The sequence below is a fragment of the Stigmatopora argus genome, chromosome 14 (genome assembly GCF_051989625.1).
Source record: "Stigmatopora argus isolate UIUO_Sarg chromosome 14, RoL_Sarg_1.0, whole genome shotgun sequence".
Taxonomy (NCBI): domain Eukaryota; kingdom Metazoa; phylum Chordata; class Actinopteri; order Syngnathiformes; family Syngnathidae; genus Stigmatopora; species Stigmatopora argus.
In genome coordinates, this window is record NC_135400.1 from 12,482,528 (window position 1) to 12,505,628 (window position 23,101).

Sequence of the window (23,101 nt, forward strand, 5' to 3'; positions counted from 1 at the left end):
CTTCATAGATTGTGAAATCTGCTTGCAAATTGCAAACATTTGCTTTGTGAAGTGTTTATCGTATTCTGATGATGCACGGCTAAGTAAACATAAAACATCAAAACAAATCCTCACTGCGATTTGTGTTTCGTACTATTGACTGAGCATCTCCATCACAAAAAAGAGGGATTATCTGATCAAATAAAAGTCTCAAACTAAATTAGCTGACCATCTGCTGCTGTCAAGTCAATTGTTGAATGAGTAGATTTAAGGAAAAATCACATAAAACCACGCAACTAATGGGTACTTTGTTGAAATGACAATAAGACCGCACGATAGAAAGAAAATAACGAGTGCGCCTTTTGAAATTGTTTTTTTCCTGCTATGTAATCCTTCTTGTTCATCCTGCTTACTTTAACCAAACCAGATTAATTTAATCTTTAGATGTCCAAATACCATCATGTACTTTTTTTTACGTAATAACATTACAATCTTTTGTCAGAAAATGAGCGTCTGGCGACAGGTGGGCACCGCTTGTTGAAAATACTCGGTTGTAAGCGGACATGAAGTTTAACCTGGACTCATTTCATCTTCTGTCAATCAAACCTGTCGCAGGAAAACAAAAAGTCAGCCTGTCCCAAATACATCTTTTTTTCAAATCTTGAACCTGCAAAATGCATCATCCTAAAGACAGTTTTTTAATTGGTTTGGACATTTTCGTGGCAGGCAGAAAATTTGAGATTGAGTCAAAGCCAGAGTCAGAAACATTCTTGTTAGAGCCATTTACGACCTAAAATAATTAAAGACTGTGAATGATTGTCTCTTGTTTGGCTGTCGACAAGACCCTTGTATTCACGCGGCCTGTCTTTGACGGGTGACCAGTCGAGGTCGACAAGTTCGGAGTTAGGTCCCTCTACTTGACAGTCCATAGCGGGACAAGTACAAAACGACAAACAGGCCCGCATCTTGGAGGATATTAGATAAATGGCTAACCTCTGTAAAATGGATGTATGGACTAATGATGTGGGGGTTTTCCATGTTAAGGCCGAACGCGATTGGTTGATCTGGTGGCTGCTGGCAGGCAGTGTGTAAGAACCTTGCCGTGGATTATAATGTCAGAGGGCTGTAATCTGTCCTTTATGAATATGAGGAAAGGAAGTCTGTCGTGTAATTTGCCTTTTGTGACGTACCACACGGCGGCTAAGGGGAGGAGCGGCGTAAAGGAGGTACGGGCAACGGGAATACAGCTGCGAGTGTGCCGGCTCACGTTTCTCGCGGGGGGCCACGGAGCCTCCACGCCGAAGAGATTATGAAGATTTGACGCATCTGCCTGGAGGCGAAAGACGGTGGCCGCGCGTCAAAAGACGGGATTAGTCCCCCTTGTCGCTTTCGGGCCTGGACCATGAGGCTGGAGCGGGGACGGCGGGCTTCTCTGGCGCTCACACTCAACTTTGTGGCATTCGTCTTCGCCCTGTCGGCTGTCACCACCAGCTACTGGTGCGAGGGCACCCGCAAAGTGGCCAAGCCCTTCTGCACCGGGCCGCCAGTCAAGGTCAAGCAGTTCTTTTGCATCCGCTTTAACAGCTCCAACATCAACGACAGTCGATTGGTGCAGTACATCTTTGAGACCGGGGAGGAGAAGTTCCTGCTCAAGAAGTTCCACACCGGCATCTTCTTCTCTTGCGAGCAGGCTGCCGACATGAAAGGTAAGAAGGGGCCATTGGGTGGGGCGATGCAATATCCGAAAAAAACAACAGAAACAGACAAACAAAAAAACAAGCCACAGAAACTTTTGTCACCTGTTTGTCATTTTTGAGTGTGTGTAAAACTGAAGAACTGCTCCCGAGGTTTCTAGACAATGACTTTTGAGCTACACAAAACACAGGTCAATCTACTGGAATATAATTTAAGGATTCAACGATTCAACATGTTTTTTTTTCAATTTTAGTCACTGAAAAATACATGCAGGGCTAACCATTAGATTTTTGATGGAATCTGATTTTAAGACAATGAAAGTTTAAATTTATAGAGCATGACTGGAAATAGTCCTAAAACTACTCCAGCATGATTTAATCCAGTTTTTGACTAATTGGGAGACTTCTCACTGTGAATAATATTAGCTTATGACTTGAAGGAGTATTAGTTTCAGCCTTGTCGCTAGACTTTAAGTACTCTTTACAATAGTGTGAGTTCAAGACTTGTTACTAGATTATGGCAGTTGCACAAGGTATTTCTCCAAAAGCGGTTATCGCCCTCCAAACTGAGTAAAAGCTCACAAATGTTTTGATTAATGTTGTGGGTTGCGATGATAGTCTTGTCAGAAGCCCTTTCTAAGTTTTGAACAGCACATGATGAACCTGTTTTCCGCGTAGTCACAGAAATATAGGATGAATTTTGATGATATTATCTTGACTTCCATACAACGCACACTGAAATCATGACATGGTTTAAAGTGATCTGAAAATTCAACATGTGTAACCACCCTTTGTCATTCAATTTATCCCATTGCGTGACAATAAATGTTGGTGTGCGATTACAGGTTTCGACTGTCGGGACTTCTCAGAAATTGCTCCGGAACACGAACGAGGTCAGTAAAAAAAATTCTCGAATCAAATTTCAGTATTAACCCTGTAAAACCGCTGTTTGCACATAGGGGTACTGTGGCTGTGCATTGTGGCCGAGACTTTGTACCTCACCCTGCTGTTTGCGGGCGGCGCCCTGATGACCTTGGAGCAGTGTCCTTGCTTCAGCGTCATGAACAAACTCAAGCTGAGTGCCTTTGCTGCCTTATGCACTGCACTGTCAGGTGGGAAACTGAGTTAAAAAGACTAAAAAGGCTTATGGTGAAAAACTGCAGTCAAATTTGATCCGCACACCAAAGCATCTCCAAACCGCAAACTGATTCGCCGTAACAGGGCGTTTATGAAAGTATAACATTGATACGAGACAGGACTGAGTTATTACCATTAGTTTCCAGACTAACCCTAACCCTATCCCCCAAAAAAGACTCATTATATATGACTTTAGGAACACATCATTGGTTTATTCCAGTTACCAGTACCACTTGAGGACTATTCAGTAGACTATGACTTTAGAAATTTCTTACAGTGTTGTACTCATTAAATTATGACTTTAAGACTTGTTCCTGACAGATTTTCAGTTGAGGGTGAGGGTCTCCATCTTGACAACTAGTTACATAACTAACAATGACTTTAAGACTCATTACCAGAGCACAACTTTCAGACTTTTGACTAGATTATGACTTTTGGATTTTTTTCAAGGCGAGTATGAAACAATGCTTAGAACTCCACACTGAAGACTTTAGGACTAGTTATTGACTGATCTTTACATTAGTTACGATACTACGAGTTTAGGACTAGTTGGATGAGTAAGACTGTAGGTTGTGGTACTAGACGATGACACCGGCTGACTTGCCGACTCGGAGGATTTGCTTGCCGGTTTGTGCAATAAGCCGATTGGAGGCGGGCGGCTCTTTTTGGGACATAACCAAGACCTGCCCAGAGGAGAGACACCCCCACCCCCTCCCTCCAGTACTGTTGTTAGCAGTTAATCCTCTAGTAGGGTAAAGCTGCTGTGAGGCAGACATCCCTACGAGAGGGGGGGACGCCAACGGGGTCCCACTGGGAGACCGATACCAGCGGAGTACCCGGAAGCCGATTGAGCTTGCACCGAAGCAGACCAAATTATAGAATAATATTTATATTCTCTGGCGGGTTCACTTTATTTGTAGATGTTTTTCTTAGAAACAAGATATTATGTAATCCGTTTTTGGCGCCATCTCTCCATCTATTTTCCATACCGGTTATCTTCATTAGATTGAGCCGTAAAAGATTTGAGAGATCTTTGAGCAAGGCATTTGTGTGTGGTCATCACTTCCTCTCTGGTTTCAGGCCTTTGTGGGATGGTGGCCCACATGATGTTCACCACCATTTTCCAGCTGGCCGTGGCCATGGGTCCGGAAGACTGGAGGCCCAAGACCTGGGACTACAGCTGGTCTTACGCGTAAGACCTTTGTGTATCTTAGCTTCATTTTATCGCCGAGCTAACATTCTCCGGTTAATTCGGCCCTCGGGCTTCCCCCAGGCTAGCGTGGGGGTCGTTCGGAACCTGCATGGGCTCGGCGGTGACGGCGCTGAACCGCTACACCAAGACCATCATCGAGTTTAAGTTCAAACGGAGGAATATCGAGAAGAGCCTGCTTGTCAAGCAGAAACTGTTGGAGATGGACCTCCCAGACCACTTGTGGTACCTGTCGGCCGACGCCGAGGCGCCGCCCGAGCTGCCGCTCAACGGCCATAAGCCGCCCACGGGGACTGCCTACGCCCTGGAAGTGGACCGTTTGGCCGAGTCACAAGGCGAGGTCTACTGCTAGAAACACCGGTTGGTAGAACCGACTCAGATCGACATTTTTAAGCCTTGCTGAGCTGAAACTGATGAAGTCATTGATCGCAATTAGACAGCCAATCCATTTTGGACTGGGAGTGCTAGTTGCGATTATTCCATTGCTGTCAATGAGTTCAAAAGACTTAACTTGGCTCGACGTCATCTGATGGAACTTTGGTAATTAATATTGCTCTGGTGAAGGCTAGTTGATAATAAGTCATTTTTTGAATCAGAAAATGACAACACACGCGGTAAACAACAACAGAGGGAAACTATATTGGAACTATTTCTTGCTTGAAACTTGAAGGTAAGACTTGAGTTGCGACTCAAACACACGTGACCTCTCACCTTTCGGTGGCCCACTGGAACACTTTTTTCATTCTTTGACCCCAATGGACTGTTGGGTTTTGAAATCTAATACAGGGCTATATTTGCATGTGTGTATCCTCAAGGAATAATATAGTTAGTTGATTTTCAGTTCATTATGCAGCTATAGTTAATGATCATAGCCTAATATTAATACCTGAAGGATCTTGTGACATGAGTGTAATAGTACAAGAAATATTACTCATGTGGCAATTTCCATTGTTTATTAATTAAGCACATTTCTCTCAGTGGTTTTATGCACCATGCAAAAAATAATGATATATAAAACTATTTTTAAAATTAAGGATGCATGTTGCTTTTATTTCTTGTGCCGTTTGTCATTAATGATGTAATTTAGATGATAATAAATACATGATAGTACAGTACATTAGCCATCCATTGTCATAGCTTAGTTTTTGTCATCTCATTTTCATGAATTTGATCAAATCAGTCATGTTTTCAGATTTTAGTGAATCAAATTAGAAAAATGATTGGCTTGAATTTTTTTAAAAGTTGATCAGGGCAGATTTAATACAACCTGGCAAAGCACTGCTGTAATCTGATTGGATCAAAACTTGACCCTAAAACTCAAATATATGGAAATAAGACACGAAATACACAAGATAGAGAAATAGAAATACATTTAATAATTATTACACAAAATTATAACAAATATTGTGATGTAGACATATACAGATGTAGGTACGTATGTACTTGCAGTATACTCATATATTAATAATCAATGTATCTAAATCTTGAATTTGGTTTCTCTGTCAGTCCGACATCCCTCGACCACCGACGTCCGACGTGAAGATTCACATGGCGACTTTGTCACGTGGTTTGAATATTTTGATAGTCGGGCTTAGGGTGTTCTTCTATGTACTTCTTGATATACCAGCAGGAAACCCGAGCTTTCAGCTTCTCCTCCAACACAAAGTCAATGGCAGCCTGTAATCAATCAGAGTACTCAGGTAGTGTTCAAAGTGTCCCGATCCCATCTAATTTAGTGTCGTTTAATACGAAGACTATAGCCGGTGGTTCACCTTTGATAATAGTGCTGCCACACCTTGACCCCTATAAGCCTCTGGGACAAAGGTGGACATGAGATCCACCTCGTCGACTGCTGTAAATCTGTAGAGGAGTACTGCACTCTGGTTGACTCCTGACGTCAAAGTTCACATGCAAAGAACACATTGACCAAAGTGTACTCAAAGGTATTCAAAGTTCAACTAGTTTGAACAATAAAGTTGCTTTTTGACAACATGTTAACATTGATTAGCCATTAATCAATGCTGGACATCAGTTAAAACATCATCAAGTCATTTTAAGAGTACAAAAACAGAAACACTGACAAAAGTGCTGTTGAACTTTGCATTTTTGTCAAGCAAATGTGCACAAAAGATCGATGAATGAACTGTTAAGTTAAACCAAACTATATATACAGTTCATAAAGCATTTGCATTTGACACATCCAAAATCGACAAGTGCATTAAGTCATGTTTTTGTACTCTGGGGGTTTCCAGACGATTCCACAGATGGCTGCACTGGGTTCAGATTTTTGTTTTAACCAACGAGATTTCTCCTAAAAAAAAGCAGCACCTGACTGCAATCAACTGATTAAACTTTCGAGAAACCCCATTTGTGAAAACATTCCTCATCATCGGCCGGTGGATGCACGGACTTCCTGCAGTACTTCCTGCAATAGGCCGATACGGGAGGAGCGCGTGTCGCGTAAATAACGTGGCCGCACAACAGCGCTCCAAACACGGCATCGACACTTACCGGTCCCGCTGCTCGTGGAAACGGTGAAACGATGGTTCTTTCGATCGTGTTCAACCCTCATCCCGCCGCTGCAACTCAGTCTGTAGGCCGCAAGATTGAACTTCACCCTGACAGGTAGGATCTTAGTCATCTTAGAATATATATTGAACGACATTTTTGTCGACGAAAGAATTGAGCACCACCAGTGACAAGTAGACGCGTGTAGTAATACCTTCGAATGGCCACGAGAGGATGCTAAAACGAGCTAAATGATATACAGTAATATGAAAAAAGACCAGTTTTTCTCTAAAAGTACTATACTTTATTCATTGTATATTCTAAACACACACTATAACAACAGCTGATAATTGTGCTACATTCTAAATTCATTTTAAGATTCAAAACTGTTGTAAAATTTGAAAATAACTATATTTTGGCATTGGTAGCATCTTTTATGCCTGCTGCCATGACGGCAAAGAACAAATTGGGAAATATGGAGCGTGCATGTAGGGCCACTTTTGGGAGGGAAGGGGCCATCAACACCTCTTTGCGTTTGTTGCTCAAAGTCTTCTGCACTTCACTGGCTGCCTCGCTTGGTGAAACACCCAATGGCTTCTTTGTGTATAGATCTGCGTATTCAAAGAATCATATTTTTTAGTATTGTCATCTCTCTTTCATGGCAGGCAATATTGGGGGTGTTGTTTTTCTGGACTCACATGACCAAATAGTTTTAGCATCTGTGTCTTTCTGCTTCCCAGTTGCACATGAACTGATGAAGGTGACGTTGATGGTGCTGACACAAACGCCCAACTCGTCCACCTCCGAACGGAGACAGTCAAAGAAGGCCTGAACCGCATGCTTGGAGGCAGCATCTGGTGGGCGAGGGTAGACGAGTAGTTGTTGAAGATGAAGGTAAAATTTACTCCACATTCTTTTATTTGTGATATAGTATTTTTTGAATTTGACGTGGGTTGATAGAGATTAAATTAAGGATGTATCAGGGTCAACTCACAGGAGGTACGAAAAGGCACCGCCAGTTTCCCATGAATGCTGTTAACCAGCAGGAGGTGACCCGACCGACGGGATATCATAGACGGCAGCACGCCTGCAATAGACACGCCACATCTTTAGACTGATTTCCCCCCTCATGTGTGAAATACATCACCATGGTGACCTTTAACTAGCGTGACCGGGCCGAAATAGTTATTTTCCATGAGAGATTTGTCCATCTCCAGGGTGGACGTGTGCACCGGTGCTTTGAGCTTCAGGTTTCCGTTGAGTATGAGCACATCCACGCAACCGTAACACTCCACGACCTCCTTTACAGAATCGGGGAGCGAATCCGAATCCCCAAAATCCAGAAGCACCAGTTTAGGTGGGAATGTCTGTTAACAGAGACAAAAGATGGGCATAATTTAAAAAAAAATGTAAAGAAAAATTGATGACAGTGAGGGATTAAGCTTGTAGTGCCATTGGAACATTGGAAATGTGAGGGGCAGGCAATCCTCCTAGTCCAGATAGATTGGACGTCCATCACCCTCAATGGTCTGCCTCACCATGCTCGGATCAGAAGTATCCATTAGTTCATCTGAGAGATCCTGGAGTTTCTCCCAGTTTTTGCCGCAAAGGATCAATCTGGCTCCGCCCGCGTGGAAGACATTAGCACATTCTTAGGGCAGAAATAACCACATTAAAATATGTATAAGTAGAATTTGTGGTAATAATGTCAATGTTTTTTTCTTCAAAATCTGCTAAACGAATACTGTGATGTGTATATAGTACTGCTTGCTTGCATTGATGAGACGTGACTCTTTAGTGCCACACTGTGGCGACTAAGGAGATTTTTGTGTTAACTAGCAAATTAAGTATCACGGTATGATACTATTTCCGGATCCGTTGAAGCACGCCAACAAAACAGGTAATATGGTTCCAAACAATTAATTCATATTTTCCGTTTGGATTTTGTGAGGAATGCGTGGATCTTTTGATTTAATTAGATGCTGTCGAGCTGTAAAGCACGCTTGCTCAGCAAGCCTAATTGCCGGCTGAAACGCATTATACTTGGAGTGCAATGAGGTACGAACGTGTCAAGTGTATTAATGTTTGACATATTATATTGCGAATCTTAAGACCATTTTGTTCATGAAGCTTGAAAATCATTTGGATGGAAAAAGTATTTTTTTTCGCTCAATCTCAAATTGTTACGTTTGTTTTGATGCAAGTATGGAACATCTAACAAACATTTCATCTCATGCATGGTTAACTCTTCATTTATGAATCTATGGTAAAGCCATTTGTATGTTTTACTTTTTATTCTTTATTGCAAACGTGTAGCTGATAAAATTGTGTATGGCACTCATTGAGTGGTAAGTACAATTAAAGCATTTTTAATTGCACAAAATCTAACATTAGTATATATATATATATATATATATATATATATATATATATATATATATTTATATATTTTTTGTATCCATATTAATATTTATAGGTGTATATATTTTGTTTTTTAAATATACACATATATTTATATTTAAATATTTTTATATTTATTTATTTATCTATTAAAAAAATCTCACAGTATTGCTTTTACCTTTCCCCAGGGTGGATAAAGCATCACTGAGCAGCACCACCTTGTTGCGCACACAGGTTTTGGACAAATAGTTGAACACAAAAGTGTAAACCTGCAACAAAACGGCCACCAGCACGACTGTGCATGGAACCATCAAAATAATGATGCTCCACCCGGCCTCCATCTTCTTCAGCAACTGTTGTGAAAGAACAAAAAATGTAAGTCCCCATTTATTTTTTTCTTCTTCTTGTGAAAGAACAAAAAATATAAGTCCCCATTTATTTTTTTCTTCTCCCGATGTTGTTGTTGTCGTGACGGTAGTGATAAGATGTCTGACAAATACGTTGGGATGTATCACAATTATGGAATGGCATTTCTTACCCAAAACTTGTCCACTTCCGTTATGTTGGCCTCCATTTCCCCCCACATGAACTTACTTAGGGCTGGAACACAAACAATACAACAGCATTAGAAATATATAAAGCATGCATTTAGATTTCAGTTATCATGTCCTTGAAACGGCAACGTCGCGGAAACAACTGTTCGAAAGCTTAAAGAAGGATTTCCATTCTTCACCATGCGTGCTTTTGCATTGATTGCGGAATCCCGCCACGCTCACCTCAACTCCGCCGCTGCTGAAATGTGGCGGACTGCTTCTCGGCGCTAACCTCCTGCCGCTGCTGCGCTCTTTTAATAGAAGTGGCGGCACAGCTGACACTTTATTTCCCCACACGTGTTGTCAGCATGTTATGTTTAGAGAGACCACGAACAACCTTCAAGGCTGTCCTCCAAATTGATTTACTATCATCGAAGGCTGCTGTGATGAATGTTTTCAGCTCAATGATTCGTTTAGAGACATTGTTGACCTGAAAATTGCCTTATGCACATTTGGGGCTAAAATGTCCAACCCAGAGCAACATAACGGTGCATAACATGATTGATGTGTTTGACAAAACATTGATTTATTGTTGAAATATTAGGTCGATGATGGAAACAATTATTTTGGCACTTCTATTATCAAAAGTCATTATCTCTATGTGAATGCTTTTCCGGGGGTGAGATTTATTATTTATTTTCCACCATTGATCACTGCCAGATCCTTGTCAATGTTAATGAAACATGTTTATTCATTGAAATTTAAAGCTTAGTCATTATTTGGTGAAGCAACACAAAGATGAGGCTACATTGTTTATTTGACAATACACATAGTATTAAAAAATGCCTCTAATAAATAGATTTTACACAAATGCAAAAGATGATCCCTTACAAAGGACTATTAGGTGTGTGTAAAAAAGAAATCCAATTTATATCACATCATATTATAAATCTGTTAGACCACAATGAAAGTAAGTCAAAACAACAACAAAAATGGCATGACACTAAAATGATAGTATTACAAGCAAATATTTTTTAACCCCAAGGAATTTGTGTAGGATTACTCGAATATATTTATATCATTTTAAGAAAAGGGACAAATGCATCATCAGAATTTTTTTTTTTTTTTTTAGGACTTTTTAAAGTTCATATTGAGGTAAATTACTTCTTCTTTTGCGATTTTAGAGTTAAAACAAAATAGGAGTATCAAGAGATTTTTCCTGAGATGGGTGAATATACTAAGATATATTTATATTATTAGACAAGTAAATATAATATTAAAACCCAATTTTATCCAAAATATGTGAAATATGAATTTTCAAATATGGAAATTGTTGCAAAAAGTAATATTTTGACAATTTTAGAGAAGTGGGGAATATTTATTTTCTCCAAGAAAAGAGGATTTAAATTTATTGCATTCAATAAAGGTGCAACATTGTGTAAATAAAATACATTAGTTATTTCAAGTTGCTTTCTTAAAAATGACTTCTTTGATTTCATTACTTTCCTACATAAAATTAAGCTCAACCCCCCAAAAAGATTCTTCTTAAAATGGCCTTAATTCTCCTCCATAAGTCACTTAAATTTACTTTCTCTAAATCATAAAAAGATTGCGCACAGGCTTCAACTTTAAAAATTTAAACTTCCAGTATTTGTCCACCCTCCTCCTGTACAACCACATAAGCACCCCCTCTGTCAGGGTGGGGGGGCTCTTATTGTTTTGTCTTACGTCACACTGTGAAGGAAAAAAAAACCCAAAAACAAAACCCAATGAGATGTCAGCAGCTGCGACCAAACAAAGCCAAAAACAACCCAAGTGGCTCCACGGCATCTGGTGCTTTATTGTCCAACCCCCCCATGGGAGTGGGCTAATAGAATTTCTGGTGAATATCTCAACCCAGGGATTAGAAAAGACGGTGTCAATTTAATGACAATCTCAAGGATTCAGCATTAATTCATTTACCATTGACGGTAATTGACCATTGAAAGGCCGTCAGCGCTCCCAGTGCCAATTGATTGGTCGTCTATCACTGTCTATGAAACCGAAACATAACCTTTCCCCCCCGTTCAAATGGATTTGACATCTCGCGCTGTCAATAGCACTGAAAGTCTAAAACAAATTTGAGCTTTTTAGGGGAAGCGACCTTATTTTGTAAAAACTGAGTATGTTCGACTGAGTATTACAAGAGATCGGAACGTTGTAGAACAAAACTTTTCACCCTGTTCGAGAGCCTATTCTCTCATTTGGTAGATTGTGTGATTGTGTGTAAAATCATAAAATGCAATTGTCTAAGACTTGAAGTCAATCAGTTTGAATTCAATTTTAAGGTAACAGATTGCAACTACTATTTTATTTGGGATTCAGCAGTAAGACTTGAAGGTGAGTTCACCCTGTATTGAGGACCATCCGCAGCAAAACGTTGTATAAAAAGAGGTAGCTATTAGAAAAATACAATCTAGACTTAAAACAAGTAAATACTTCCACAACATACCTATTGATTAAGAGCAGCTAAAACCAAGTGGCGGCTTAGAAAGACAACTCACTTGCTGCGTTAAAGATAACGGGGAAGTTGGAAATATGTGCATTGTCAAAAAGTTAAGAAACGTAAAATAGGATTGATTCAATAACATACAAAAAAGCACAAACTTGTCAATGGTGTAAACCCAAAGAAAAATAATAAGGCATGGCGATAACTGACCGTGCGAAACCACATTCTAACGCTCACTGAAACAAACGAGTTGATTGCGCCAGATTCTTCACGTCAAAATGACCACAAACTAAGACGCCTCAGTGTCGTGCAATGCAATTAGTTTCACCATCAAATCGAAAACTTCATCTCTTAATATTAAAGTTGAGATTTTTTTTTTATTCAGACATTAAGAGCTATGTGAGTTTCCGACTTCACGCCAGTCTTGAATGCAGCATAGTCACTTTTTTCTTCTTCTTCTGGACTACCACGTGTTGGTTTAATATACTTCCCAGGTCTGACGATGCAATTTGCTGTTCAAGTATGCCTTGAACATTTTGAGGGTGAAGCCTGTAAGCTCAGAGTGAAATAGTTCCAACTCCCTATGGTTCTTAAATGCAGGTATTCAAGGTATTCACTCGCTGTCCTGGTTTCTATAGCCTTTTTCGCCGACTTCCCGGTGTTCTCAAATGCAGCGCGAGATTGGCGTGCCGACTTCGTGCTTGTCCTTGTGGGCTTTAAACACCCTTGGTTCTTGGACTACAGTGAATTAGGTTAAAGAGCACTTGAGTATCAGTATGAAAAAGGTAGGCAAATAAAATGGAAATAAATAAATCATGCTAATAGTTGAGTCAGTAGTTGCGGATGCTGAAGAATCCCACGCTGGTGGGCGACTCCTTGACCGTGACGGTGACCAGGTTGGCGGTGACGTCGGTGACAAAGACGTGTTCGATCAGACTGCGGGTGGGCTTCCAATCTTGGTTGTGGACCGCCGTCAAGCGCTCGTGCCCGGCGTCCGACGAGTCCCGGTCTGAATCTGAGCTGCTCTCGTCTTCGCCAGTGCTCATCTTGCCGTCTTTGGAGGTTGCCCTTTCTGCGTGGTTTTCGGGTTTGTGCACCTCGCCCTTCTCCAGCTTTGCTCTGAAGGTCTGGATCTCTGCCAGATCTTTGACAGGAACGGACTTGCGGGCGCCTCCCGGAGGAGCGGGACTCATGGGGGTTTTGTACTCCCGGTTTTGGTTCAATTTTTGAGCGGGGTGTGTGATGTTTCTCAAGGGCGATGCGGGAGATTTGTTACCCTGCGATACCTTGCCGTTAGCGTTCAGCGGCTGATTTGCCGCAATGTTCTTTGCCGCTTGGGCCGCCATGGTTTTGGCGTTGGTTATTCTCTGTAGCACGTGGGCCTTTTGTACGCTGGGGGTGTTTGTGTTGCGCTGGGGGGATCCTTGGATGTGATGTTTGGATGGGTTCAAATTCAAAGCCGCCACCCCTCTAGATTTGCACAATTCCATACTGGAGACGGACAATTTCCCCTCGGTGACGTTCCTACCTGGGCTGGATTTCACCAGGGGCACGGGGGAAGGCGTAACCGATCTGTTGGAGACGGCCGGGCTCAAGGATATTCTGGAAGTCCCCCCGTGAGTCTGGGAACCACGGTCAGGACAGCCTGTGATCTCCCTGGCCGAGCCTCGGTGGAAACCCATGAAGGCGAAACTGGCCAGGTGAACCGGCTTCTTGATGGAACCCGGAAGATCAGAATCCTTCTTGAGACATTTCCCAAGGCCTTTACTCAGAGATTTGCGTCCTCGTTTTTTCGGGGGCTCCTGCTTAGCCACCACAATCTGAGCTTTCTTCTGGGGAACAGGGTGCGGGTGGAGGTCTCGCGTCTGGACCCCGGGGCTCGCTTGCCGTTCGTTGTTGTCGTCGTCTTCCGAGGAGGACGAGGACGACGAAGAACAAGAAGATGAGGAATCGGAAGACGAAGATGAAGATCCGGATGAAGAGCTGTTTGACTTGGAGGCCTCGGGAACATTTTCCTGCCAAAGTAACTCATGTTAAATATATGCTAACATCTGGGGAAAAAAGACGTCTTCTATCAAACCTACGGGAATTTTGCGCGGTCGTCCTCTGGGCCGCTTCCCACGTTTGCGGATCAGAAGCTCCTTCTCTTGTTCCCTATGATACATGGAATTCAATTTAAGAACGTACAGACATTTCACCAAACAAAGTTGTTAAGATACTTGCTTCTTGTTGAAGGCCGCCAGAAGTCTGGGATCAAGAATGTTCTCTTGGGGCTCCCAGCTGTTGTGTCTGTAGCCAACACACAGCAGAACATCAAAGTCAAACATCCAACTTCCTCGTGTTGCATTTCAACAGTTGAAGGTATTACGGCACAGGAAGCACACGGTGTACAGACTAGCAAAATTAGTTGTGGAAATGGTAATCTGATTAAAGATTTCGCCTTTCTCCGACCATAACTGAAATAGAACTATTAATTTTTGTAGCTAGGTGTATTTTAAGTAATTGAAATGAAATTTACAAAAGAAAAATTATCCCTACAATCAATGTTTTGATAGTAAACAAAAATCTGAAAAATCGAGGACCATTAAAATTGCTATTTTTCTCATTTGTTAGTATTTAGACTAATGTTGGATTTTCTACAGTTTTCTTTGTATAATAGAATCCATAACCGCCACATTGACAACAACTTGACTATAATGATTCAAAGTTATGTTTTTGATGAATTAACTGACATTAATTCAGCTCAATGCCACTGAAAAGCTCAGCGTAAACAACCTAAGATGTACAATTCTATATTTTCAACAATCTGGACCACCTGTACTTTGACCCACGACACAACACAACACAACGCGAGCCCCACACATTCTACGGATGCCGGAATTTTCCACCTTTTTCCTGTGAGCTTCTGTGGGAAAGGCTCCATTGCGTAATTGGGGGTTGGGCCTTCACTTGAGTCGTGAAATTCTCGGCTCAATTTCAACACCCACCAACGCGTGGATGTACCACTCATTGGCTTACATATATACAAAAGTCAAGTGTTATTTACTATTCTATTAATCCGGGCTTTCCATTTGAGCTGGACATGAGCGTATCTTTTGGATTTGGACCATCAACAATGTCTAAACCATTAATTTACTATCAAAACATTGTCATTTGATCATCGATTTAGATTCGTCGGTTTAATTGTAGAATTGCTGGTTTGAAGCCACTCTGTTGCCAATTTTGTTTTTGACGTCTAATATTGGAGATGCCATGAGCTTTGTCACACGAAAAAAATCCAAAATGTGGTAAAAGCCTGTTGAGGACAACAGTAAAAGAAGCCTAGAGCAGCAGTGGGCCCACCCCCACCCCTCCACGAACACGCACACACAAAAGACGTGTGGGCTGAACAGAAGGCAGGCAACAGTGTGTGCCCGTAGAAGATAATAGACAACCAAAAAAGGCGGAGAGAAATTCGAATGAGACCCCCACCCCAAAAAAGACCATTTCAAATCCAAATCAAACAAGAAATTCATAAAATGGCTTGCTTTTGCCCCATACATGTACATCATTGGAGAAATGCTGTGTTTTAAGTGCAATTAGATGTAAGATTTCTCCCCTAGAGGCAAAATACACATTTTTTTTTGTTTTTTGAAATAGATTAAAAGGCATATTTTACCATTTCAACATAGACAACAAAAGCTTACGTTAGGGAAAAACTACATCTAAATACAAATGTGTAATATAACATTGATTGTTATAATGTAAAGCTTGATTAATTATTTTTTCTTGTTGGTTAAATTATCAACACTATTCCAGTGTAATACCACTTCAATAACACTTTAGATTAGGCATTTTTTTTGGAAAAAATGTTCACGAGTTGTCAGTTATACTTTAAAAATATTTGGTTTATTACACTTCAACTATTATTGCTTTGTTTCCATTTTTTTAATTTTCAACTGAAGCCCATTTATGGACGTTTTAACCAAATTGAAATCCCAAAATAAAGCCCTTTCTTTAATTCCCATAGTCAAATTAAACCCTCAGTGGATTAAAGCAAATATTCTAACCCAATGTTCCAAATAGGTGCAAAAACAAGAGAACAACAAATAATAATTATTGTATTAACAGGAATTTTAACAAAAATCCCCAAATTGCATATGTATGTTGAAAAAAAAGTCTTAAACCTTGGATTGAAACAGGAAAAAGTGAGTTTAGTGGTCTGGATGTTATCAGAGCAATATGTTTTCCGTTTTTTTTCGTATTCATTGTTGGGGGTCTCGTTGACTTACTTGGACGACCACCCTCTCCACTTGATGAGAAACTCCAACTTTCCCTGCACACAAAGGAGCAGCAAACCTTGTGATCACGGAGTCGAGTGCGCGTCAAAGTACAGAAAAAGACGAGATCGGAGGTCGTTTGCATTCGATGGCCCTTCTGACCTTTCGTAGCCTTTTGTTGAGGATGCATTCGGCGTCGAAAACCTGCTCGCCGACGGCGCTCAGCTCCTCCATGGTGGACCCGCACGACAACAATAACAACGGCGGCCACCGCAATAGCAGCCCCGCAGGAAACCGCGGCGCAACGCTTCAAAATAAAACGCCGACCACGCCAAAGGCTACTACGTTTCATAATAAAAGCCCTTTTGCCATCATGCATATGTTTTGACATTTTGCATATTAAACGCGCTTGTAGTTGCATAAATTAGTCAGAGTTGAGGGCTACTAGCAATAAAATAATCCAGAGGTTTTGTATAATATGTATATAATCATTAAAAAATATATAACATGAAAAAAATTGCTTGATCAGAAGATAATTATGGACTAGATGTGTTTAAAACATTTTAATTGCTTGAAAGCAGTAATTACATTGTATCTACAATATCAGACGTCAAAAACAAAATGTTTATTAACATGTATTGTCCCTTTTTATCAAATAAGTCAAACTCAAACTTTACAGAAGAAAAAATGTCCAGTGACTTCAAAAAAGTTAAAAATGTGAAAATCAAACCAGAAATTGAGCAAAAAGTATCACATGATTTGAAATGGATTAAAATAGATTTGTTTATTCATGTCTCATATACATACACACACACACAGAGTGAAGCACTGAATCAATGTTTTTACTCAAAATGAACTCTGTTGAGTCTCTTCTACAGGATTCATGGAAGTTGTCCTTCTGGAACAAATTCAGACATGATTAGTCATACACTTAAGCAAAATGGTTAGGCCTACTTTTTTGCTGTTACCTTCCATGTCGTCTGTTTTTGACTATTTTGTGCGCTACAATAACAATAAAAATAACTGCTAGAAATCCAGACATTGCAGCCAAGCCAATGGCAACGTTTTGACCAACGTTTACACGATTGCCTAAAAAACAAAAATCGATTTGGAATCAATATCAAAATAATTGTGATCCAGTTTTTTGATATACAAGTTGCGAAAGCGGTCGAATTGTTTGGCGACGACGGCTTCTGACCGTCTAGTTGTTGGTTGTCAAGTAGCATATCAGCGGTTGCCTCCAGGAGACCGTCGTTGATTTCGGGCTGGATGCCCAGCAGGCGACACATAAGCGGGTAAATGTGGACGGTGTCGAAGGGGCCCACCTTCAGGCCCTTGCGGAACGCCGGCCCCGCCGCCCGAAAAAACACCTTCATGTCCATGTCTTGGTTGTCAAAGCCGTGCTCGCCCTTGTTGAACTGGACTGGGAAGTACTGAACACATGCAACACAAGACTTGTATTTGCTACAGAACTGGAATACAACAAGATTGTACAAAATGCTACAACTAGTGGAGCCCGACGCCTTGCGCTTGTGTAAAACTCACTGATACACAGTAGAGGGCGTTATTGGATAAATAAGAGCAGATTGAACTCCGATTTGAAACCGTCACCCTGGTTTATCACCTTTTTGATTTCACTTTAACGCGTGTTGCAAAGCCCACGTATTTTTGACTGTTATCAGTCAATAATCTGCTGTTTTGACTCTTCTGTTGAGGTTGACCTTTTCTTATCTCATTGCATCTTATCTCAACACTGGTACTGTCTACACATTTACCTGTATATCTGTATTTGGATCATGTGTGAATATCAACCTTCTGCTTTTATCAGTGGTGAAAGGTAGGAGAGTTGAAGTGTTTATGAAAGATAGTCATCAAGTCACGGTTGGAAACGGCTCGAAGTACCCAGGTATCGCTCTCAGTATGCATTTGTGAGAGTATTTTTCTTGTAGATAAACTCTTTTATACCCCTACTTAAAAAGCTGTTTCTAAAGCTTAACCTTGGCTTACACCCATCTGTAAAACTCTAATACTGACTAGAAATCTTGAATGGAAACAATTACAGAACCTTAAAACTCTTTCCCCCCACTACCGTGACCTGGAAACCCCAAAGAAGAAGTGGTGATATCAGACTGGATTTCGTAGTGACAGTTGTCATTTGGTCAATGGAACGGAAAATTCTTAGCCGTTGTTTGCGTGAGCCATACGCACTCCGTTTATGACGTATCCGGTATCGGCCCACAGGATGATTGGCAGGATGCGGCTGTTTTTGGAGAAGTGGAAGCGCTCGGGCATCTCCTCCTTCTTGTAGACGTGGAGGTGTGGGTGTGCCCCCTTTAGCGCTTGGTACACCTTCTCTATTTTACCAGGCTTGGGCAGAAGCATCCCAGAGGGCCCAAAATCCACCAGGTGGAATGCTATATCCCGGAAGGAAAATCCTGGGATCCGGGAAAGCGTGATTTCCTCCACTAGTCCGTTCCGGTACACGGTGGTCATGCCGTGGTCGGAGGTGATGATGATGTTCAGAATGTCACTTAGCCCGTGCCTCTCCGCCGACTGGCGGATGTGGCCCACGGTACGGTCCACCTGCCTTACCATGGCTCGCCGTTGAGGGGACTCCGGGCCGTAGCGGTGCCCAGTGCCGTCTGGCTCGCCAAAGTAAAGGGACACAAAGTCCACGTCCTGGTGGCTGAACCAACCCATCACCTTGTCGACATTCTGACGCCACGCCGTCTCATTCTTATAGTTGTACATGAGCGGCTCCACCTCGCGCACCATCGCCGTCTGGCCCCGGTAGCTTGATGCCGTGCCCGGAAAGTGTAGTGACCCGGACTTCAGGCCCTGACAAAGTATAAGGTATAGAAAATTGAACAATTGACCTCATATCTCAAAGCATCGCTGGTCTGAGAAGAGACACATGGGTGGAATGACACTTGAGTGTAAAATTAGTGAGACTGAAGTAGGAATTTGTCACTCGAGACGGACCTGATTCTGAGCTGTGATCCAGATCGGCAATGTGCCGTTGTCCCACCAGTCATTGACAAACTGGGTCTGGTAGTACGGCTTTTTCTCCGTACTGCTGGTGTTGAACCACATATTGTGGATCACGCCGTGGTTCTCCACATAGCGACCTGACACAATGGCAATAAACCAAAAAAAATCAGTCATTGCAATGTCATTTGACAGGGGATTCTGACCTGTGAGGAGCGTGAAGTGCGTGGGGGTAGTGATCGTCAGGTACGGTGGAGTCGCGTAGTCGGCCTTGACTCCGTCGAGGGCCATGCGGTCCAGGTGGGGTGTGTCCACGTCACGGTCGTAATTCCAACGGAAGCCGTCAAAAGACACCAACAGGACTTTCTGTTTGGGTTGGTTGGCGGGGGCTCCCAGTGTCCATGAGGCCCCACAAAGAAGCAGACACAGAGCGGCTGTTCGTTGCATGGTCTGGTTTGCACTGATGGTGCTGTTCACTTTGTGGACAAAGTTTGTTATTTTATCTTATCAGGTTGCTTTATCACAACTCGAAGTTTATTGCCCCTCAGCTGGCAATCACGACACTGCACAATTGCTGCGTGTTTGTTTTTGTTTCGTGGCATGCGTTTTTCATGGCTTCGATATTAAAATCATGGTTATACTTTAAAAAAAATTGCATAAGGCACATCTGATTGTAAGGCCTTTTAGTACATCAATGTACAGGATTTGTCATTTAACATTGCATTTATTCTTATTTGTTATATTTATGGGTTTGATGAATGAGTGCTTTGAGCAATTTACTGGAGCAGTATAATGTAGTTATGTGGAAAAACAGTATAAGCATAGCCAGAATTTGTACATGAGGTGTGTTGGATCATAAATCTGTAAAAATTTGTTTTGTGAAAGCCAAATCTGGGGCAGGCAGCCTTAATTTGGAATTTTAGGTGAAACTATACTTTGAAATCCTGAAATTGCCTTGACATTTCCCTTAAATCCTTAACACTTGCTTGAAACTCAAATTTCTATGCCTGACTCTGGCATGAAACGTTAAATCTAGAACCACAACGCTGTCTTGAAATTCTCGCCAGGGCTCAAAATCCGGTTCTAAAAACATAAACAGGAACTCTGATAGGAAAAATTACTTATAAAACCGGTTCCTAATTTTGAACTTGTGAACCCTTGTTCAAAACACATTTTTGTACCATATTAAAGCCCACTTTAAAACCCCTACTTTTACACATCTTTCACCTTGAGTTGCCCGACAGGAGGTCGCTAGTGATTCTGCTGTCAAGCGGGGGTGGCGACAAACGAGCCTAATATCGTAATTAATTTTGATATGTCTAATGTGTACCTTGGCCTGGGGTTCTTGTTAAAAGATCATTTGCCAGGAAGGGGCAATGGGCGAAGAAAAAAAAAAAGAGGGGGGCGGAGCCACGGATGGCGGGACATGATCCATCATCTCGCTGCGATGTGATGTTATGAGCTGTTAAAAAAGTCTCCTTTTATTGTGCGTGTCCTTGGCTGCAGTTCAAGGGAATTGTCTAATCTTTATGGAGATAAGGGCCAACATTCATCAGCTTTCATTTGCCTCATTCATATTCATCCGCGCGCTCATATTGACGCTCTCTTACCAACGCTCTCAGCAAGTTTTTTTCCCCCCTTTTTTCGAGGATAGACTGCTGACTCCCTCTTCTCCGGTATGAGAACTTCAAGAGCTCAACTTGAGTGGCTGGCCTAAACTTGATATGACCTCGCTAGAAACCACTTGCGAGGAGTTTTATCTCCTCTGGCGCACCCTGCCGACTGACTGCTAACCATGCAGTGAGCTCAGTCGCTCCAAATCGACTTGCCACTCCAGCTTAATTCCGTTTTACATCCCCTCCTGTCAAATGTTGGGGTGAGATTTTCCAGACAGCAGAATTGCATCGTTTGCATTAGAAGGGTTTGCTCTGATTCCCAAGGTAAACCTGAGAGGGGATACAAGACCTAGGGTGTCAATTTCATTGACCTTTACAAAAGTAGTTTTAACAGCATATTCACATGCTAGTAATGAGGCGAACATCTACGCTGGTTCAAGTTGTCCTGTAGATATTGTCTGTCTTGTAGACTCGGCATTATGAAAGACACTAAAACAAGTAGCGTGATTGTTCCATACCTGTCAACCTCGGCCAATTGCTCCCCTTATTAATGATTGCAATTCCTCTTATTACGCAATACAAAAACGTACATATATTTACTCAAATAGGGTGCACTTAAAAGTCTAAAATTTTCTCCAAAGTGGACTGGGTGACCAATCAGTATGCACTAAATTCAAGATTCTGGCGCTGTATGATGCTGACAGCTTGAGTGTTTGGGTACATTGCTTGCTGACGCACTATATTTATATAGTGAAGAGGCGGATGTGTGAAAGGGGAATGCACGTGCGCATATCATGCTTAAAGCATGACCATATTAGCAGTTGACAATTATGTTTTCATCCTGTACCAGTGACCGAGACGATCCGAAATGGGTATAAAAAAGATCAGTTTTACAAAAAACGAATTAAAAAAAAATAACGTACAAAAGTTGTTATACGGCGTACACATTTTGAACTAATCAAAAAACTTTGAAAATACGAATAAGTTGACAGGTATGTTGTTCACTGTGTCTTGTTGTTTCATCTACTAGAATAAAGTCCAGTGTTCCATTGTCTCAGAAGCAATCATTGAATTGAATAGAAAGGCAGCCATTCTGGTTTGATGTGGTAGTTTTATTAAGCTTATTCAATAGCACGTCTATGAAGTCAGTCCAAAGGACATATACAAATCATAGGTACTGATGGATTGAATTGACCATTGAGCTAATTGAACAAATGCGGTTCAGGATTGTTACCTGAAAAGTAAGAACAAATTAGCCCTAAACAGGAATTTTACTGATGTACATGAATTTTGGTTTATTGGGCCCTCATGGCAAAATGCACAAGTCTCAGGCTAAGCAGGAGGCAGGATACATTGCTTTTAAGTTGTTATTTTTGGGATAATTCCCCAAGTCATGTGCCCTGGAAAATGAGAAAAGAAGGTAGTTCCTGGCACCAGTTTCAGTGATGGCCATGAATTTATTTTGTGCACAAAAAAGACTGAAAGGTCTCACGGTGTGGCAAATTGAACAGAAAGATGCGACTCTTTGGATGTTTTGGCCTGACTTTAGTTTGGGACTCCCTGCAGGAAGGTATTTTTACAAGTTAAAGAGGAACTATTAATACTTGGTGGTTGCTCTTTGTTGAGGGGAGTAGAAAGCCGCTCTCCGTACAACTATTTTGGAACAATCCGTGTTGGCGAGCGAGCGAGCGAGCGTGGAGGCGCACAAAGGTCGAGGGCGTGAGTAAGCGGTGTGAGCGTCGCTCGGGAGGCTGGCTTTCGGGACGGGATCCAAAATCCAAAGCGTGGGTTGGGGGGTCTGTTGCCACGGACTTGCCTCTTAGGTCGTTTATCCTCCACGGCCACTTTCCCCGGGCGCCACGGGGCTCTCGTAATTGATTTCTTTAATTTGCTTGAAGAGAAGCTGTTGTCAGCGGCGCGGGCGTCCACTTTTAATTAAACGCCGGCTCTTTAAGTGTGATATGGAATTCGTTTGGCTCCTCTGATCTTGTCCTCCTCTGACAATTCATTAACATTTCTCTTTTTTCCTCACTTTTTTGCACCCGCCACAAAGCCGTACAATGAGTCTGGGCTCTGACATTTTGCTTCCCGCGCCATACTCGGCTGTCTATAAGAGTGTTGAAAGTACATATTAAGTCTACAGGCTGCCTCACTTGAGATAATAGCTCGCCTGTAGAGCTCGGGCCGGCAGCAAAATGACAAACAACAAGCTTTTTATTTTTCCTTTCGCTCATTGGCTCCTTATTTGAGCTTCAGGAAATGTCCGGTTCGAAACAGCAAAGTCATTTT

General features: G+C 41.8%; 6 protein-coding genes across 8 annotated transcripts in view; 2 read left to right on the forward strand and 4 right to left on the reverse strand.

The window, feature by feature from the left end:
- Positions 1-1,135: 1,135 nt before the first annotated feature.
- On the forward strand, positions 1,136-5,053 carry LOC144088077 (germ cell-specific gene 1-like protein). The gene is made up of 5 exons (XM_077618297.1): positions 1,136-1,685; positions 2,519-2,566; positions 2,633-2,785; positions 3,891-4,002; positions 4,084-5,053. The coding sequence occupies exons 1-5, from the start codon at positions 1,382-1,384 to the stop codon at positions 4,370-4,372; spliced, it is 906 nt and encodes a 301-aa protein (XP_077474423.1). The 5' UTR covers positions 1,136-1,381; the 3' UTR covers positions 4,373-5,053.
- Positions 5,054-5,373: 320 nt separating this feature from the next.
- LOC144088079 (protein NATD1-like) lies at positions 5,374-6,737 on the reverse strand. Its single transcript, XM_077618299.1, has 3 exons — positions 6,532-6,737; positions 5,793-5,911; positions 5,374-5,697 (listed from the first exon to the last, which is right to left on the reverse strand). Exons 1-3 carry the CDS (start codon positions 6,683-6,685, stop codon positions 5,581-5,583), a joined length of 390 nt encoding a protein of 129 aa, XP_077474425.1. The 5' UTR covers positions 6,686-6,737; the 3' UTR covers positions 5,374-5,580.
- Positions 6,388-23,101, forward strand: part of LOC144088075 (RNA binding protein fox-1 homolog 3-like) — a 256,298-nt gene continuing 239,584 nt past the window's right edge. Inside the window, exons 1-3 of one of the 2 annotated variants that reach the window (XM_077618295.1) lie at positions 6,388-6,645; positions 7,269-7,422; positions 9,117-9,303. The gene's annotated coding sequence lies outside the window, so the exon portion shown is untranslated. The remainder of the gene's footprint in view (positions 6,646-7,268; positions 7,423-9,116; positions 9,304-23,101) is intronic. The other variant, XM_077618293.1, reaches the window with a different exon arrangement.
- On the reverse strand, positions 6,855-9,273 carry dhrs7ca (dehydrogenase/reductase (SDR family) member 7Ca). Its single transcript, XM_077618296.1, has 6 exons — positions 9,107-9,273; positions 8,067-8,179; positions 7,685-7,895; positions 7,523-7,615; positions 7,227-7,382; positions 6,855-7,139 (listed from the first exon to the last, which is right to left on the reverse strand). Exons 1-6 carry the CDS (start codon positions 9,267-9,269, stop codon positions 6,937-6,939), a joined length of 939 nt encoding a protein of 312 aa, XP_077474422.1. The 5' UTR covers positions 9,270-9,273; the 3' UTR covers positions 6,855-6,936.
- Positions 12,561-16,477, reverse strand: cbx2 (chromobox homolog 2 (Drosophila Pc class)). The gene is made up of 5 exons (XM_077619134.1): positions 16,371-16,477; positions 16,221-16,264; positions 14,173-14,238; positions 14,034-14,103; positions 12,561-13,964 (listed from the first exon to the last, which is right to left on the reverse strand). Exons 1-5 carry the CDS (start codon positions 16,440-16,442, stop codon positions 12,780-12,782), a joined length of 1,437 nt encoding a protein of 478 aa, XP_077475260.1. The 5' UTR covers positions 16,443-16,477; the 3' UTR covers positions 12,561-12,779.
- On the reverse strand, positions 16,757-19,651 carry LOC144088624 (ectonucleotide pyrophosphatase/phosphodiesterase family member 7-like). 2 transcript variants are annotated; one of them, XM_077619138.1, is made up of 6 exons: positions 19,403-19,651; positions 19,191-19,336; positions 18,417-19,046; positions 17,407-17,641; positions 17,177-17,297; positions 16,757-17,103 (listed from the first exon to the last, which is right to left on the reverse strand). In XM_077619138.1, exons 1-6 carry the CDS (start codon positions 19,641-19,643, stop codon positions 17,055-17,057), a joined length of 1,422 nt encoding a protein of 473 aa, XP_077475264.1. In that variant the 5' UTR covers positions 19,644-19,651; the 3' UTR covers positions 16,757-17,054. The 2 variants fall into 2 exon arrangements, with proteins under 2 accessions (XP_077475264.1, XP_077475263.1); XM_077619137.1 differs by having other exon boundaries at positions 16,757-17,106.

What these genes read in the sequence shown, in the direction of transcription:
- LOC144088624 (XM_077619137.1), bottom strand. Translation starts at nt 19,643, where the DNA reads ATGCAACGAACAGCCGCTCTGTGTCTGCTTCTTTGTGGGGCCTCATGG. An exon ending in GCACTTCACGCTCCTCACAG is followed by an intron (nt 19,337 to 19,402) that starts GTCAGAATCCCC and finishes CCATTGTGTCAG; the next exon opens with GTCGCTATGTGGAGAACCAC. An exon ending in GGATCACAGCTCAGAATCAG is followed by an intron (nt 19,047 to 19,190) that starts GTCCGTCTCGAG and finishes ATACTTTGTCAG; the next exon opens with GGCCTGAAGTCCGGGTCACT.
- dhrs7ca (XM_077618296.1), bottom strand. Translation starts at nt 9,269, where the DNA reads ATGGAGGCCGGGTGGAGCATCATTATTTTGATGGTTCCATGCACAGTC. An exon ending in CCCGGTCACGCTAGTTAAAG is followed by an intron (nt 7,616 to 7,684) that starts GTCACCATGGTG and finishes TGTCTATTGCAG; the next exon opens with GCGTGCTGCCGTCTATGATA. An exon ending in GGTGCCTTTTCGTACCTCCT is followed by an intron (nt 7,383 to 7,522) that starts GTGAGTTGACCC and finishes CTCGCCCACCAG; the next exon opens with ATGCTGCCTCCAAGCATGCG.
- cbx2 (XM_077619134.1), bottom strand. Translation starts at nt 16,442, where the DNA reads ATGGAGGAGCTGAGCGCCGTCGGCGAGCAGGTTTTCGACGCCGAATGC. An exon ending in TCAACAAAAGGCTACGAAAG is followed by an intron (nt 16,265 to 16,370) that starts GTCAGAAGGGCC and finishes CTTTGTGTGCAG; the next exon opens with GGAAAGTTGGAGTTTCTCAT. An exon ending in TGGAGAGGGTGGTCGTCCAA is followed by an intron (nt 14,239 to 16,220) that starts GTAAGTCAACGA and finishes TGTTGGCTACAG; the next exon opens with ACACAACAGCTGGGAGCCCC.
- LOC144088079 (XM_077618299.1), bottom strand. Translation starts at nt 6,685, where the DNA reads ATGTCGTTCAATATATATTCTAAGATGACTAAGATCCTACCTGTCAGG. An exon ending in TTCCACGAGCAGCGGGACCG is followed by an intron (nt 5,912 to 6,531) that starts GTAAGTGTCGAT and finishes CTTTGACGTCAG; the next exon opens with GAGTCAACCAGAGTGCAGTA. An exon ending in TGGCAGCACTATTATCAAAG is followed by an intron (nt 5,698 to 5,792) that starts GTGAACCACCGG and finishes GATTGATTACAG; the next exon opens with GCTGCCATTGACTTTGTGTT.
- LOC144088077 (XM_077618297.1), top strand. Translation starts at nt 1,382, where the DNA reads ATGAGGCTGGAGCGGGGACGGCGGGCTTCTCTGGCGCTCACACTCAAC. An exon ending in TGCTCCGGAACACGAACGAG is followed by an intron (nt 2,567 to 2,632) that starts GTCAGTAAAAAA and finishes GTTTGCACATAG; the next exon opens with GGGTACTGTGGCTGTGCATT. An exon ending in CTTATGCACTGCACTGTCAG is followed by an intron (nt 2,786 to 3,890) that starts GTGGGAAACTGA and finishes CTCTGGTTTCAG; the next exon opens with GCCTTTGTGGGATGGTGGCC.